At 30.6% G+C, this 18,745-nt stretch overlaps 1 protein-coding gene and 1 long non-coding RNA gene across 7 annotated transcripts in view; one reads left to right on the forward strand and one right to left on the reverse strand.

The window, feature by feature from the left end:
• Positions 1–5,756: 5,756 nt before the first annotated feature.
• Positions 5,757–14,013, reverse strand: LOC106683911 (uncharacterized). Its single transcript, XR_010843150.1, has 2 exons — positions 13,699–14,013; positions 5,757–6,282 (listed from the first exon to the last, which is right to left on the reverse strand). It is a non-coding gene; the product is annotated as an uncharacterized lncRNA (long non-coding RNA).
• Positions 14,014–16,188: 2,175 nt separating this feature from the next.
• The window catches only part of LOC106683919 (ankyrin repeat and protein kinase domain-containing protein 1), a 32,008-nt gene continuing 29,451 nt past the window's right edge, over positions 16,189–18,745 (forward strand). For 2 of the 6 annotated variants that reach the window (XM_014425684.2, XM_014425685.2), the window contains exon 1: positions 16,198–16,370. Coding sequence is in view for 3 of the 6 variants with exons in the window: in XM_014425681.2 (XP_014281167.1) it covers positions 16,332–16,370 (39 nt within the window). In the remaining 3 variants the exon portion in view is untranslated. Of the gene's footprint in view, positions 16,371–18,745 lie in introns of all 6 variants that reach the window. The other 4 variants (XM_014425681.2, XM_024361628.2, XM_014425682.2 and 1 more) reach the window with 4 other exon arrangements.

Here is an 18,745-nt window from a genome sequence, read left to right on the forward strand (position 1 = left end):
GATCTTGTGGCGGGCCAGCTAGCGAAGTGAATTTAGACCAATCAGCTTTTTCTATGATCCATTTAGGTATAGTGCTGTTATCGTGATTGATATTTCTCAATTTCAAACGGATTGGGAAATGATAAATACCATAAGGTTCTGGTAGAACTGTCCAGTCTATAGCATCGATTAGTGAACTGCTGCACATAGAAAGATCTATAGACGAAAATGTGCGGTGAGTGGGGCTGAAATACGTTGGTTCACCGGAATTTAGTAGCAGAAGGTCAGTTAAATCTAGGAAATTTTCAATTATTCGACCTCTGGGATTGGTATTTTTAGATCCCCACAGTATTGAATTCGAATTAAAATCTCCGGTGTATAAAGCAGGCTTTATCAGCTGTCTATGGATGTGAAGGAGGTGTTCTATTTCTATGGTGTTATCTGGAGGAAGATAAATACTGCCAATTGTGAAGGTAGTGTTTAAATGAACTGTAACCGCTATTACTTGGAGGGGGGAGTCTATTTCTACTGGGTGGGAATAGATTGAGTCTTTTACACCAATGGCTACTCCTCTACATGCACGTTCATAGTTTTCATTCCAATAAGTTCCATAAATTTTGAAACCTTTAAGAGTAAATTGATCTGAAGGCCTTAGATGTGTTTCTTAAAATTGCTTTTTACCAAAGCATCATTGTTGTTTTTTTAATAAAATATTCTAAGGTTGTTAATAATTATTATTATATAAAGATAAAATTTAAGAAAATTATCTTATAATTCATATTTCACTATTTTCTTATTTTTGAAATACATTATTTAACTATATTATAAAGTATTTTTTTCTGAAATAATGTTCATAATTCACTAGTACTGGAAATATTATGTTATAGAGAGATAGTTTACCACCATTGCACTAATGACAATGAATATATCATATTTAAATTGTAGGAAGATACCTTGGGTGGGGGTCAATATAGTTGCCACTAGTAAAAAAAAAACTAATGGTAACCAACGTTCCCCCACCTAGTAGAGCTGATTCTGGACTAAATGAAGTCAAGATAAAAACAATGTAAGATGTGACAAGAAAATTAGAACACATAAAAATAAAAAATAAAACTAATGAATAATAGGTACAGTACAGATAACTAGAACTAGAGTCAAAGATAGGCAAAAATTAACTATAGTTGAAACTAATAGCAAAAATTGCTATGGATACGATTTATTTATGAATGAACCATTCATAAATAAATATCGTATCCATGGTGATTTTAGTTATTTGGTTCTTTGTTGCCCAACTCTGACTAGAATAAACACATGGTTATACCTATTATTTAGTAGTTTCCTATTCATTTATATTTATATTTTCTTAAGTTAATTTGCTTTGTCTCTTATTTTTTCAAAAATTTTTTTGTATAATTTTTTACTCTCTTTGTATATACATTATAATTTTCTTTTCACATTCTATATTGCTTGTATTTTGTTTTCATTAGCCCTGCAAAGTGGGGCGAAATGTTGGTTTCCATTAAATATTTTTGTTTCTATTTTGTACCTTCATTCACTGAACGATCTTCCTACAATCTACTTCATATGGTCAACTGTCTTCTTCTTCCAATATATATCATATTTAGTAATTATTTATATTTTGATATTATTCACTGTCATGATGGGAACTATCTTGCGGTTTAAACTATGGTAGTGGCTGCGACAGTTGACACCTCGGCTGTGAATTGTCACTGAACAAATTTTAATGACAGTAGTTTCATTGCTGCTACATTTATTGTCAACTACCACACCAGGCTTGGTCGCGCCAATACTGTCATATGGCTTACACCATGGCACTTGTTATGACAATTGCTGCAATGGTCGTAAACTGTCTGTCTTATTCATCTCCAGAATGACGGAGTTTTAACAATATTTCAGAATTATATATTTATTACATGACATTCTAATGAATAATTATTCAAGAAATAGTTCTATCTTCCATTATTATTTATAAATTTATTTTATTATTATTTATATATAATAAAATTCCAGAAATAAATTCTATCTTCATCCTGTACTTAATTTCCATTGCTTGGATTTGGCTTCTGTCTATCGAGATACTAAAAATATAATTATATTATATATATGATTTTTCGAATCATGAAGGAGATAGTCGGGGTGTGGTCAATAGAAACAGAAACTATTTAACTATCATTTATAGTTTATTTATTTTTATATTTTTAGTTAATTATTTTTTGTTCCTTTTGACCGCACCCCCGACCATCTTCGTATAATTTATATTACATAATTATTTCTGAAATAACATTTGAAATCCATGAGTACTGGAGATGAACTACATTATACAGAGATTGGTTACAACTATTGCCATAATGACAGTGAACAATGTATGATATTTAAATAGTTTAAACCATGGCAGTGGCTGAAATCATTTGGTGCCATAGCTACAAAGTGTACCTGAGGAAAAGGATTTTAATGTTACAGTAGCTTTAAAGCTGCTAAATGTATTGTTACCTATTACATCAGACTTAATGTGGCAGTACAGTAAAATAGTAGACATTATTATAACATTAAATATTGACATTAAGTACAGAAAATATATAAAACTTGTTTGAAACTTTCAATTGTTATTCTTCCGGAATTGGGTGGACAGAAGGTGGTCGAAGATACGGGATTTGAAGGTTGGAAGGGTATTAGAACTACGAACAAAAGAGGGAATAGAATTCCACAGGGAAGAGGAACGGATAAGGAAAGATCTACGAAAGACTGCAGTTTGATGGGCAGTTACATATAAGTCTGAAGGCCGTGAGCGGGTATTGCGGGAATGCACTGACGATTTAAATTAAAGGATATCAGAGATGTACAATGGACGGCGGGATTGGATAATTTGGTAGAGGAAGGAAGCAAGAAAATATTTACGACGGAAGGAGGGGTAAAGCCACTTAAATTCTTCATAAAATCGGGTGACAGAGGCGTCCCTGGGAATCCCAAAGATGAATCGTACAAAGCAATTAATTAACCGTTTTAATTTTGTTTCGATATCCCTAGAGACACCCTCGTAAATCACACAGCAATAATCAAAGTGGGGGAATATTAGGGAAGTAACCAGGAGCCTGGGGGTTTCAAAAAGAAGTAGGTGACGAAGATAATTTAAACTTTTAGAGTGGAGAAGGTACGACGGGAAATATCGGAGACGTGGTTTTGCAGGAGAGAGTTTGGTCTGTAGTGACACCAAGGTTTTTAACATATGGATGGAATTGTAATGGATTGTTGTTTAGGAATAAGGTAGTACTACCGAGGACTACGCAAATCTTGGTAGTATGAGAATACATTAAACTGTAAATTTTATAGTATACACTGTGGTAGTGACTGCTGCTGTCAATGTCACTTTTTTAAAAAGTGGTTTATCTTCATATGAGGTTAAAAGAAGTATAGTGTTTTTTGTTTAACATTCAGTGGACAGAAAAATATGAATAATTAAAAAATTCTTTCAAAAAACTATGAAATCAGCCCTGAAGAATCCGATGAAGCCAAATCTTTAACTTACAATAAATGTTTGGATACAATATATTACATCGGAGTGCCTAAAATTTTAATACTGGATTTAAAAAAAATAATGAATGGTAATTTTTATGCTGAATCTACACCTTTTTTCACATGTAACAAATCCAATAGTAAACAAACTATCCACATGCTTGTTTTGTTTTTAAAATTTTTCTTGGCTATTGCATTCGATTTACTCTATTTTCATTATCAAAAAGAACAAAATAAAGATAAGAGAAATGAAAAGGAAATGTAAATATCAGCAATGTAGGTTGTAAATGACAAACATAAATATAAATAGTACAACATAACCTATAAATTCAACCTTCGTTCTAGAATTTTATCAGAAACTTTTTAATTTAATTACCTAGACATATACTGTCTTCATAAATATGTATTTTTGCTACGCTAAATAAAAAATAAACTGCTAAAGTTAATTATCAAGGTTCGAAACAATGTATTTACACCGAATCGGTATAATTTAAAAATATAAAATCTTAAACAATAGTTAATTATTGAATATAAAGGTTGGGGAAATACTTTAATCAATTAAAACACGGAGAGCAAAAACATTCATCTGTTGGCAGTTCTAAAGCAGTGCAAACTAAAAACAAACGTATGGACAAAGCACAAGTGCCCTTTGATCTGTGCCCAAAAACCGACACTCATGGGTCAGCCGCAAATTTTGGCAAACCTTTTACCAGCCAATCTAAATAAACTATCCACACGCTGGCATAAGCGTGAATTTGCTATTGTTTGGCAAACGTATAGAACCTTTTCTTGAAACCAAATTATTTTGTCTTGAACTAAATTTGTTTTTAAAATTAAGAGAACTGCTGAATATATACCAAATATTGTTTTCTCAATTAATTATTATTTACATTCCTTAGGGATATTCATGATGTTGTGTTAAGTGTAAAATGTTTTATCAAGCTAAATGTTGTAAGTATAGGATTGTGAGCAGCCCTATTTAAAGTCATGTTAAATGCATGAGAGCTCCTAGCGGATTTTCTAAGCACCTTATTTTATAACCTTTCCTTCAAAAACTTCATGTTATTGTTTACTTCTAAGTTTTGATTATAGCAATTTATTACAACATGCCTAAGGTGGAAGTTGTGTGAAAATATTGCCCCTCAGTGTCTTGACGATCTAAATTGTGAGGAAGAGAATCAAGATGAGCTGACAGCAGTCATTACATTATTATTATTATTATTGCCTTTCATTGCTTTACTAGTAATAAAAACATCCTATAGTTTTGGACTGACACAAGTAAACACAAACTACGAACAAGTAATATGTATAATACTATATTGCTTGCTACTACCACAACAAACAAAATGGTCACTAGCTCAGCTGGTCTTATGCGTGACGTCATTCTCCATTTAACAGACCTAGTAACAGACTCTCAACCATGTTATGTGTTATATCGTTTTAACATGATAAATGAAGGAAATATTTCTCCATTTAACATGAGTTTTTCTATTAAACATGTGGAACTAAAGATCATGTTATAATTGAATACAAGTGTCGCAGTTATCATTTCTAGTAATTTTGTTTCTGTAATCATTAAAAAAAAAAAAAAATATGAAGAAGATGGTCAGGGTTGCGGTCAAAAAGAACAAAATAGTTTTCAACTATTTATTGTCCGACGTTTCGCCCTACTTTGCTGGGATAAAAAAATACAAAAACAACTAAGAACATTACAACAATGAGATACAAAAAGTAAATTAAGGAAGTTGAGATTAAAAAAATTTAATCTCAACTCTCTTCTTCATTTTCCGTCTGTTTGTATTTAAAATTTGTGTTCCCACATCTACTTTTCTGTTGTTTCGTTTTATATGCGTCTCCTGTACTTTTTTAACCGTATAGTTTACATAATTTTTTGTTCTTATCATTGTTTATTCAAATTTATTTTATATTAATACTATTTTATATCTTCCTTCCTTTTATTTATATATAATTTTCTTTTCACTTATATTTTACATAATATTTATCCTACCTTAATTTACCTTTTTGTATCTTATTGTTGTTTTTTGTATAATTTTAGGCCTGCAAAGTGAGGCGAAACGTCGGACAATAAATAGTTGAAAACTATTTTGTTCTCTTTGACCGCAACCCTGACCATCTTCATATTTCAAGTTATACGGTCAACTATTTATATATATAAATGCTTGAAAATACAATTGAGTTGAGCAATTTAAATAATTCTTAAGGTTTCGATAGAATAAACCACTTAATTTGTTTTAAAAAAAATTTTTTTAATTCTTAGAACTTGGTGAATAAATTTTGGATCAAAATGAGTATTCTTTTGAGTGAGTGGTTGTGACCATTGGATCTATTGTTGCACAAGCCTTTCTGGAAGAAGGTCTGAACAGTAGGCGTTAATGTGGCAAGTATCCAATTCACTTTTTTGAAGACCTCCGTTTTAAAGAAACTTTCAAAGTCGAACTTTTCAAATTCACCGTTGGAAACGCTGAACTTGACTTTTTCAAACCTCTCTATCGCCAGAGCGTAGAGTGCAACAGTGCAAACTGTTTGGTTTGTGAAGGAGATCCCGAAGTGCACTGAGTTGTCGTCTATCTGAAAGTAGCCTGCGGTATCTCTGTTGCCGATGTCGATTTTCCCAAAGAGTGTAGCGAAGAACTTGAGGCCGATGTGGAGGTCGTAAGAGAGGTGATCGCTGTCCTGCGATTTGTACAGAGAACAGTGGGCTGTTCTCTGAAGTGTGCCCCAACTGCTAAGATACCCATTGCTGTAGGATACCTGTTGGAAAAACGAACAAGTGTTTGATCAAGTAATGTCTCTTAAGTGTTATAACTAGTTTTTATCTTTAAGTACCAACTTATCTGAGACGAATCTCAAAATAATTAACTTTTTTTTTTATTTTTAGCCATTACGAATATAAGGAGAATATGGTAGTGGGGAAGTGTAGTCAGAAGTGAAAAACACTCAGTGATACTTATGTAGACATCGTTTCAGCCTAAATATCGGACCTTCTTCTAGTAAAAGAGCCCAAGAGAAGAAAAAAGAAAGTTATTTCACCCCAATTTTGGATTGATTACATTAATGAAAACTATGTATAATTACTAGCCAAAACTGATGAGTCTGCCAACTGTAGTTAGGGAAATACAAAATAGTGGCTGTTTCAAAACGTTAAAAAAAATCAATTTTTCATTCAGAGCTCTGTATCTTTAAAACTCCAACAACATTAGAACACCTAAGAGAACATCATTTAAAGTAGAGTAGATCTACTAAAACATAAACCCTAATAGAGCTATTTACGTTCAATAGTTCCAGAGATATAGCTTTTTAAATTGCAACATTTCCAAAACAAATCAGAAAAATCAGTAGTTTGTGAATTTATTTTGAGAAATCTACATATCATGAACCATAAGACGTATATGTCTAATTAGCACTCAAATTAGAGCTAGTTGAATTTACTATAATGTAGTTTATAACATTTATCTTCGTAGGAGTAGTAGATTTTATGATATTTGACAAAATAAATTCACAAAATGTTAATATCTAGATGTTCGGATAAAATTCTTGATTTTCGAAAAAGTATATCTCAGGAACCATAAGACGTACAAATTAGGGATGGGATATCGAAAGAAAAATATCGTTATCGATATCGGATAGCAATATGGATATCGATATAATATCGGGAGTAAAATATCGATATTTTAAAATATCGAAATATCGATATCGAAAATTTAACGAATTAAAGTAATAATAATTATAAAATGATAACATAGCAAGACATATGAAGACTTATATGAACACCACGACAACCATATCATAAACATAACAAATATAAACTAAAATATAATTGTTTTATTGAAGAATATTTAAAATAGAATATCGATGTTTTATTTTGATAAGTTCATATTTATTTCGATATTTCCTTTTGTTGTAATCGATAGGGAATATGAGCATCAATATTCCGATATTATTTTATCCAAATATCGATATTTTGTTTTAAAAGACTAGAACATTGTATAGAATAATTAAAAATGGAATATCGATATTTTATTTTCATATTGCATATTTATTTCGATATTTTACACTGTTGTAATATCGATGTGGAATTTAACCAACAGTATTCCGATATTATTTTATCAAAATATCGATATTTTGCTGAAAATGACTAAAATATTAAATAGAGATTTTAAAATAGGAATATCGACATTTTATTGAGATAATTACATATTTTTTTCGATATTTCACATTGTTGTAATATCTATATGGTATATAAAAACAATATTACGATATTGTTTTATCGAAATGTCGATATTTTGTTCAAAATGACTGAAATAACATATAGAGATTTTAAAATAGGAATATCGATATTTTATTTTGATAAATACATATTTATTTCGATATTTTACACTGTGATAATATCGATATGGAAAATAATGAACAGTATTCCAACATTTCTTTATCGAAATATCGATATTTTGTTTAAAATAATTAGAAAATTGTATAGTGATTTTAAAATAAGAATATTTTATTTTATAAATATATGGATATTTTATTTTGATATTACATATTTATTTCGATATTTTACACGATTCTAATCTCGATATGGAATATTAGCAAGAATATTCCGACATTACTTTATCGAAATATCGATATTTTGTTAATATAACATATAGAGATTTTAAAATAGGAATATCGATATTTTATTTATATAATTACATATTTTTTCGATATTTTACATTGTTGTAATATCGATATGGAATATTAGCAACAATATTCCGATATTATTTTATTGAAATATCGATATTTTGTTTAAAAAGACTAAAAATAACATATAGCAATTTTAAAATAGGAATATCGATATTTTATTTTGATATTACATATTTATTTCGATATTATCTAATGTTGTGAATTCGATATGGTATATAAGAACAATATTCCGTTATTATTTTCTCGAAATATTGTTTAAAATGACTAAAATAACATATAGAGATTTTACTTCCTTATAGAGATTTTAAAATAGGAATATCGATATTTTATTTTTATAATTACATATTTATTTCGATATTTTACACTGTTGTGATATCGATAAGGAAAACAATCAACAATATTCCGACATTTCTTTATCGAAATATCGATATCGTTATTATCAACAATGTTAAATACCTAAATGGACATGAAATCGTAAAAATAAAATACCTTATTTTAGCTCTTCATAAAATGTTATAGTTTTGTTTCATAAAATATCGATATTTCTATAAAATTAAATATCAAAATATCTTTTCTAATATTTTATATCGATATTAATAACAATGTAAATTATCGAATGAACTTGAATTTATCAATTTAAAATATCGAAAAACTATTTTTAAGCTTTTATAAAATTTTCTTAATCTTTTTAAACCAAATATCGATATTTAGATGAAAAGATATCGAAATATCTTTTCTATTATTTTATATCGATATTAATAACAATGTAAATTATCAAAAGAAACTTAAATTTATAACTTTAAAATATCGAAAAACTATTTTAATGCTTTTTATAAAATTTTCTTAATCTTATTAAACCAATTATCGATATTTCTATTAAAAATTTTTCTAAATATTGATATCGATATTATCAACAATGTTAAATACAGAAATGAATATGAAATTTTCAAAACGAAATATTGAAATACCTTGTTGAGAATCTTCCATATCGATATTATTAAATATATTGAATATCGAAATGGATATTAAATTATTGAAACCAAATATCGATATTTCACTTTAAATTTGTCTAGTATTTTTAAGCAAAATATAGATATTTCAATAAAATAATATTAGAATATTGTTTCAATTATCGATATAGATATTAATAACATTATTAAAGATTGAATGTATTTTAAACTGTTGAAAAAATATATCGATCTTTTGATAATACAATATCGGAATATTATTGCTAATGTGAGAAATAAATAATTGTAATTTTTTTAGAAACCGATATTCCGATATTAGCGGTTACTGGATATCGATATCAAAATATCGGACATCGGAGACAAAATATCGATATTTCGATAATATCGATATCAATATTCCATCCCATAGTACAATTGTCTCCCAGCACTCAAAATAAATGTAATTAATCTTATTATAAAGTAGTTTATGTTATGTATCTTCATAAGGGTAGAATTTTTTTATGATATTCGCATATGAAATTTTGTCCGAACAACAATAAATCAATTTATTTTACAACTCCTACGAAGATAAGTGTAATAAACTACCTTACAGCCAATTAAACTAGCTTTAATTTGAGTGTTAATAAACATCTGTAAGTCAAATAGTTTTTGGGATATAGATTTCTCAAAAAAAAATTCACCAACTACTGATTTTTCTGAATGTTGCAATTTTTTTTTTATATGAAGTGTTGCAATTTAAAAAGCTAGGGAACTATTGGACATAAATAGCTCTATTAGGGTTCATTTCTTAGCAAATACATCAAATGATGTTCTCTTAGATTTTCTAGTGTTGTTAGTTTTAATGAAAAATTATTTTTTTTAACATTTTAAAACAGTCACCTTTTTTTATATTCCCTCTACTTATACTTGGCAGACTCATCAAATTGGACTAGTAATTATACACAATTTTAATTAGAGTAATAAAAGCGAAATATTGGGGCGAAATTATTGACTTTTTTCACCCTGGTTCTTTTACTAAACAAGGCCAAGTACAAACAAGATGACCATGTTAGAATAATATAACAAGAAAAAGATTATTAGAAACAGTAAAAAAAGAAGACAAAAAAAAAAAAAAAAAAAAAAAAAAACAGAAAAAAAAAAAAAAAAAAAAAAAAAAAAAAAAAAAAAAAAAAAAAAAAAAAAAAAAAAAAAAATGAAAATCACGTTAATAAATAGGAAGACAACTAAAATAAAAGATACAGTAAAAAGCTTGAAAATATTTAATAAAATAACTAAAATATAAAGTTATATAAGCCAAAAAGGGTATTAATACTAACAATAATATGGATTAATATGAGTTAAAAAGACTAACATAATTTCCTTCATACTATATGAACTTATGCTCTCTATAGCTAGTTCATATTCATCGATATTAGGGGTATTCATGATCTGTTAAATGTAAAATGTTTTACCATGTTAAATGTCATAAGTATAGGATTGTGAGCAGCCCTATTTAAAGTCATGTTAAATGCATAAGAGCTCCTGGCGGATTTTCTGAGCAACTTGTTTTATAACCTTTCCTTTCCAAACTTCTTGTTATTGTTTATTTCTAAGTTTGGAATACAGTAATTTATTACAACATACCTAAAGTAAGTGAGAAGTAGAAGCGTGAAATTTTGGCTACTGATTGTCTTGTTTTAAAATGTCCCAAACATTACTAAGACAATCAAAACACAAACTACGAGTAAGTAACCCAATATGGCAACAAAAAAAACGGTGACGAGCTCAGCTGGTCTGTTGTGTGACGTTATTCTCCATGTAACAGACTCTCAACCATGTTATATGTTATATCGTTTTAACATGGTAAAAGAAGGTAATATTTCTCCACTTAACATGAGTTTTTCCATTTAACACCCTTTAACATGTTAAACTAAAGATCATGAATACCCCTATTATTGTTAGTTTTATATAACTGTATGCTCTATCTCCACGCTTGTCACTTGACGCAAAACCTACAAATGCTTAAAGCTGGATTTAGACGATTGCCACTTGCCACAAATCCAAGACTTTTACACATGTTTAATGATGGATCTACACTTTTGTCACTTGCCGCAAATCTAAGAGCAAATCTAAGAAGAAGCTTGGTAAACAAAGGAAGCAACAAACGTCGGTATCCAAGTGCTTGTTTTGTTCATTACACTGGATTTACCAAAATGAAAATTAAACGTATTATTAAAATATCAACAGTGTAGGTAGTTGATGATACATATTAATATAAACAGTACTACATAACCTATAAATTCTACACTCCTTCTAGATGTTAAGATTTTAAGATGTACAATCGTAAACAAGAGTTAATTGTTAAATTTAAAGTTCGGGGAAATTCTTTAACTAATTAAAACACGGAGAGGACAAATATTCATCAGTTGGCAGTTTTAAAGCAATGCAAACTGAAAACAAACCTGTAGATGCAGCACAAGTGCACTTTGATTTGTGGCTAAAAACCGACACACAACTGGTCGGCCGCAAATTCAGGCCAACTTGTACCAGTCAAACCACATAACTTAATCAACACACTTGAGAAACGTCGATATTAATACGCTTGTATGTTCTTGTGACTTTTGTATACAAAGATATTTGTTCATTGAATTAATCCGACACACAATGACTGTATTAACTTATATTTGTGCTGTGTCAAACCTCTAAGATTATTAAAGAAGACTTGAAATAAATTATTTACACCAAATTGGTACAATCTTAAACTAGAGTTAATTATTGAATTCAAAGGTTGGGGAAATTCTTCACTTAAAACAAAAGTGAGGATGCAGCTAAGAGTCGGCCTCAAACTCAGCCCAACCTTGACCAGTCAATCCAAATAACTCATCCCCACACTTGCGCTTGCGTGAGTTTGACAAACGAGTAGAGGTACTTTTATATTTAATTGTGTTTTCTCCTCACTATTATAGTTTCCTTTCTTACTTTTCACATAATTTTAATTTTTTATTATTTATGTATGACCAAGAGATGAACAGCGTTTTAAGGTTTTCGAAAATAAAGTATTATGCAAAATATTCGGACCGATAAAGGATGAATTAACGGGAGAATTTAGAAGATTACACAACGTTGAATTAAGGGACCTACACGTGGTAAATATAATTCAAGTTATAGCATTGCGGCGTATAAGATGGGCGTGTAAGGTTGTAGGGCTTAGTAACGAGCGGATCCATAAAATGTTAACTAGTCGAATTACGGAATTCATTGAAGAAATGATAGGATATTACCAATGTGGTTTTGGACGAAATCATTCAGCTATTGATCAAATTTTTGCATTACGTCAAATATTACAGAAAAAGTTGGAATACAACGGAGTAGTTCATCAGCTTATATAAATTTCAAAAAGGCTTACGATTCTATCCATATCATCCTAATATCCATCAAGCCAGGATCATAATATCCAATTAAAATATCAATATTCTCAAAGTCAAAACTTATAATATTTCTGTTTGATATGGATATCAAAATTCGGCAGCAATAATAAAAGAAGATATCGGATATTTCATTAGTGAAAACTTTGATATTTTAGGGAATTTTTAAAATAAAATATTTAAATTTTATTTCGACATCTATATTCAACTATCGATTATGAATATCTGAATTACTTGTAATATTTTCTTAAAATTGGGAGTGGGTAGCTCATGGGTAAAGCAATGGGCTTCTGACTCACAGGACCCGGGTTCGAATCAGGCTGTGGCAGATCATTATCTGTTACCTGTAGCCGTTGAGTCAGCTCTGTGGGTTCGGGAGCCCTCCGGGTCCACCCAGCCTCATAAAGTGAGAATCCTTAATTCAGTAAAAATCTGATGGTCGAGACCTGACCACAATCGTTGGTTTAGTAACTTCCTTACAAAGTACTGCACTCCTGACCCTCCATGGGATGTAGAAGTACTGATTTAATTTAAGAAATCTCATTATTTTCGGTTAAATGGGGGTCTATTCATTCAGTTTTTTTTAGGTGTCATTTTAAGTAAAATGAAATATTGTGGCGTGGGAGAGGAGGTTAAAATTATTTCAATGTCGTCACTTTATATCTGAATAATATATTAGAACATCGGTCGATAATTGTTGGGTATAGTGGCAATCATTAATTTGTTTGCAACTAGTTTATCAGTTGCATTTAAACAATTTGCTGACACGAGTAGACTCGACTTCCTTTAGAGATAAGGAATCTCCCCCTCTCTAAGGAGTATTTGCCTTCTTATGTTGTCCAACTCAACCGAGCAGATGTTAGTTAATGTGCGATCAATTACACAATAGTTCAATTATATACTAGAACCAAGATAATGAAACAGTTTTAATAGTATTTTGTAAATAATTTCTAAAAAAAGTGTTTTACCAAAATCGAATTTTCAATTTAATTTCTATAATCGAGGTACCATCGATAGGAAATGACTGATTTCGAGTTTTCCTGAATGGTATTCACAGTGGAAATGTCTAACAGAGACAATCTATAATGAATATTACCTTAAAGTCTAGTGTGGCTTACATTTTCGTTAATGGTGTCGCCTGGTATGGAAAGTATTGTGTCGTTGTTGAATTTGTTGAACAAGTTGAGGGCTTCCAGTTCAGTATCGACTTGGTGGTCTATATTGATGATCGCACCGGAGGCGACTCCTACATACAATAAGGCCGCGATGAGCATCATCATCTCGGTAACACTTAGCAACTGAACAGCTGATAGGTGGGTTATCAGCTCTCAAAGAAATTATCTCGAGACTGATTGTATTTGGGGAAAAGTGAGTTTCTGCAACTGAAGCAGTTGACCTTCCTATATCCAATAATTTTTTAAACAGAGCACTTAAGCCATGTCTGCTCAATACGTTTGTCGCATGCCTCTTTCCCTATTCACACTCTCTCACCTTATTCTTGCGGAAAAGGAGAGGTCGTAATATGGACAAGATTGTATGTGGAAGTTGCAAGATGCCCTTTCATCATCTATTTTTGTAAAATGCTCAAAGTTAATAATAACCCATTAAAAATGAATCCCAACAAATCCCATCAAATCACCTTTACTCTTCGTCGTAAACCTACCGATTGCCCTACAGTATACTTTAATGTTGCTCTTATCCTTGTGGAACAGATCCGCTACTTTGGACTGCATCTGGACAAACGACTAACTTGGAATCCTCACACAAGACTGAAATTGCACGTCATTTCCGACTATTACAGCACTTATTAGACGAACGGTCTAAGCTTCCAATCCATTATAAAAGACTGATCTACATGACTGTAATAAGACCTATCTGGACAAACGGAGTTGAGCTTTGGGGCTCCACTAAACCTTCGGATTCCTCTCATATCCAATCCTTGCAATCCGAAATTCTTCGTAAAATCCTTAATGCTCCTTACTTTGTCACAAATAAAATCATCCATAAATACCTTAATGTATACCATAAGTAACCGATCTAGCCAGAACTAGATATCCATTATAAACTCCATAACCACCCAAACGCACTAGTTTCTGACCTTGCTTCCTCTTCCATTCCTTACAATCCTCCGAGGCGCCTAAAAAGAAAATGGTCTCGAGACTTTCTAATGTAGAAATATTATTAGAATCCTACCAATGGATAGTTTCTCTAGAGGCTTGTATCATATCATCATGATCTTACATCAAATTTACTGGATGTATTTTTATGTAAATACACTTGCAAATATCATTAAATAAATAAAAAATTATTTTTGTACAATAGTCCCAAATTTCACTCTTTGTGCAGTTTTTGGGCTTTTAACAATGGACATGAAATCGAAAGTTTTATAATATAATACGAAAAATGAAACATAAATAGTTGACTTGCAGTTTAACTATTAGTACAGTCATAATTAACAAAAAGAAAAACTAAAGATAACAAAAGAATTAACGTAATAATTAGTAAACAAAACAGAACATTACTTTCACTGTTCACGTATAACGAAAAAAAAACCCGAAACTTACGACACTAGGGATATTCATGATATTGTGTTAAATGTAAAATATTTTACCATGTTATATGTTATAAGTATAGGATTGTGAGGAGCCATATCTAAAGTCATGTTTAATGATAAATGCATAAGAGCTCCTAGCGGATTTTCTGAGCTACTTGTTTAGTAACCTTTTCTTCCAAAACGTCATTACAGTAATTTATTACAACATGCCTAAAAGAAGTGAAAAGTAGAAGTGAAAAGTTTGGCTACTGATTGTCTTTTTTAAAATATCCAAAACCCAAGACAAAAGAAAAACAAAACACAAACTACGAGCAAGTAACCTAACACGACAACAAATAAATAAAACGGTGACAAGATCAGCTGGTCTGTTTCGTGACGTCATTCTCCATTTAAGAGACCTAGTAATAGACTCTCAACTATGTTATATGTTACATCGTTTTAACTTGGTAAAAGAAGGAAATATTTCTACATTTATCATAAGTTTTCCCATTTAACACGCTTTAACATGTTAAACTAAAGATCATGAATACCCCTATTATTGTTAGTTTTATATAGCTGCATGATCTATCTCCACGCTTGTCACTTGACGCAAACCCTACTAGAGGCCGATTGAGGAACGAAATAAAAATAACAGTTGTTATTCGTTTCGAACAACAGTTCATTCGTTTTAAAAGAAGTGTTGTTATCAAAAGTTTGTCGTTCTTACTCCCAGCCGTATTCTATTGATCAATCACTGTTATCAATCATATTTATACTTCTTGTTTCCAAGAACTCTATTGAAATATGAAGATGATTGATTACTGAATATGTGTACAGTGTTTTACTCAATTTTTTTCAGCGATGAATTCCAATATAGTTGGCAGAATAAACAAAGATGTGAAATAGCTGCATGCAGAAAACTGTAAAGCAGTAGCCCAAGATTAGTATGCGTGGAGAAGGCTTGTTCGGGCGGCCAAAGATCTCTGTAGAGCAAACTGAAAAAAAAATTCAATTGAAACGAACTGTTTTCAATATATTATTCTTCGAAGGGCACTCATATCGAAAAATCCAAATTTGCACGCTGTTGAAAATTATATCATTCGAATTATATTTTGATAATTACACATGACTGTACTATAGATAATGTTTTGACTTACCGGTCTATAACATTTGAAATTTTGTTAGTTAATTTATTTTGTGAATCGTTTCCTAATCTCGATGTGGCGTCAGTTTGCCGAGCCTAAATTGATGGATGAGGTAATTATTTCCACTTTATAATACTTCCCTTTGTGTTAGGTTAGACTGCGTCCGAAATTGAATCCTGTCTATGTTTGTGTTCAGTTACCATTGTTTTGAACTGCCAACAGATAAATATTAGTGCTTTCCATTTTTTAGTTAATTGAAGAATTCCCCCAATCTTTGGATTCGATTATTAACAGTTTGCTTACAATTGCATATTTTAAAATTCTATCGATTCGGTGTAAATACATTATTTCAAATCTTGTTAATTATCTTTAGTAATCTATTTTTATATTTAATATAGCACAAATGTATATTTATGAAGACATTATATGTCTAGGTATTTAAATTAAAATGTTTATAATAAAAATTCCAGAACGGAGGTTGACTTTATAGGTTATGTAGTACTATTTATATGAATTGTTATCATTTACAACCTACATTCATGATGTTTCCTTTCATGCCAACTACCTTTATTTTGTTCCTTTTTATAGTGAAAATAAGGTAAATCGAATGAAATAGCCGAAAAAAGTTCAAAAGAACAACACCAGCGTGTTGTGTTTGACATTTGTTGCTTCTTTTTGCTTACCTTGTATTTGAGCTGGTATTTGCACCAAGTGCAAACGTTCAGATCCAGCATTATATATGAAGGATTTGGGGCAAAAATATGATGTAATTGTTCTGAATTTGTTTGATGTTTTTAAACTGTATTAAAATTCTAACCTTTCAATTCCTTATAGGTTAATTCTATTCATCTCTTCTTTTGAGAAACCCTATCTCCTCTTACGACTATTTGATAGATAATAGTTTTATAATGAAACATGGTGTAAGATGGGGTGGATCTTACACCATGTTTCATTATGAAAAAGATATTAATAAGTTGAGATTGGGCAGTAAACAATTTACAAAACGTAAAGACATAACTACTAGGGATGCCACATCGATTTTTTTGAAGCTGATGTTCTTTTAACATCGATGTTTTATGTTTGTCTTAATTTTTTTTTTTGCAAAAGTAACTTAATAGAAACAAAATAAATTACTGTATAAACAGATTCCTATCAACAATGTGGTGGGATGAAAAAGTATTTCCTACCTTCACGCTAGCAACGGAATAAAAATAAATTAAAGGTTTGTTCCAACGACTTCTGACTGTCCGGAGCATGCGTAGTATAGGGTTTGGGAGGGGGAAACCACTTACTTCGCATTCTCCTGACAGACATTAATGGTTGTTGGAACTTAGAATATGACATAGACAACCAAAAACATCGATGTTTTAAAATATCAATGTTCAATTTTAAAATATCGTTCCATTCAAAACATTGCTCAAAATACATCGATGTTTTTGAACACCCATTTCAGTAACATAAGATCTGTTCCAACGACTTCTGATTATCCAGAACTTAACGGAGCATGCGCAGTATAGGGTTTTTGGAATTAACAACACTTACTACACTAACACTTATGTTCCGGACAGTCAGAAGTGGTTTTTGGAACTAAGAATGCGCCATGCATGGTCGTTGGAACAGACCTTATGTTATTGAAATGGATATTAAAAACATAGATGTATTTTTTCAACATCGATGTATTTTTTTTTTCAACATCGATGTTTTAAAACATGTTTGTCGTCGATGTCACATCTCTAATAACTACTGACAAACAGTAATCTCAGAGCAATTTACTCTGAATGATGTACGCCAAAGAGGTAGGAAGATAAGAGCCGCAAAAAGATACAATGCAACTTCTATCAGGATCTTATATTAAAGTTCTGCATTATGTACATTCACTTTGAAGGTGTAATACTGATGGATTATCGAGTTTTGAAATGAGTTCATTCAATATTTGAAGTGGAGGGATGGTGAGCTTCGTTATTATATGTTTCACAATTTTCTAATGATTAGTAGATTGTGGACCGTGGATTATATATATGTATATATATGAGAAGATGATTTGGAGTGAATTTGGGTTCAACTAACGGTTTGGCCAGAATTTCAAACCTTCATCAGGGCTAAGAACAAACAAGATAACAACCATAATGAATAAAACGAATTACAGAATGGTTAGAAAATAATAAAACAACTAACATTATAGATACACGATAGTATTGAAAGACATGTATAGTCTAAGTATTGTAAGAAGATAAAAAAAAGGAATCATTAAATTAAGTAGGAGGAAAGAACAACTAATAAAATACTGGAAGATGTTGATTGACCGTGTGGAAAGATGAAAGGAATATGGTCCGGGTGCGGTCAAAAAAACTCAAATAGTAGAATTATACTATTTTAATGAGCCAACGTTTCGCCCCACGTTGCAGTGCTTCGTCAGGGCTAAAAAAGATACAAACACATAGTTACATAAGGAAAACAAAAACATAAGTGTAAAATAACAGGGGTATA

The sequence above is a fragment of the Halyomorpha halys genome, unplaced genomic scaffold, assembly GCF_000696795.3.
Source record: "Halyomorpha halys isolate HHAL.00 unplaced genomic scaffold, Hhal_1.1 Scaffold527.1, whole genome shotgun sequence".
Taxonomy (NCBI): domain Eukaryota; kingdom Metazoa; phylum Arthropoda; class Insecta; order Hemiptera; family Pentatomidae; genus Halyomorpha; species Halyomorpha halys.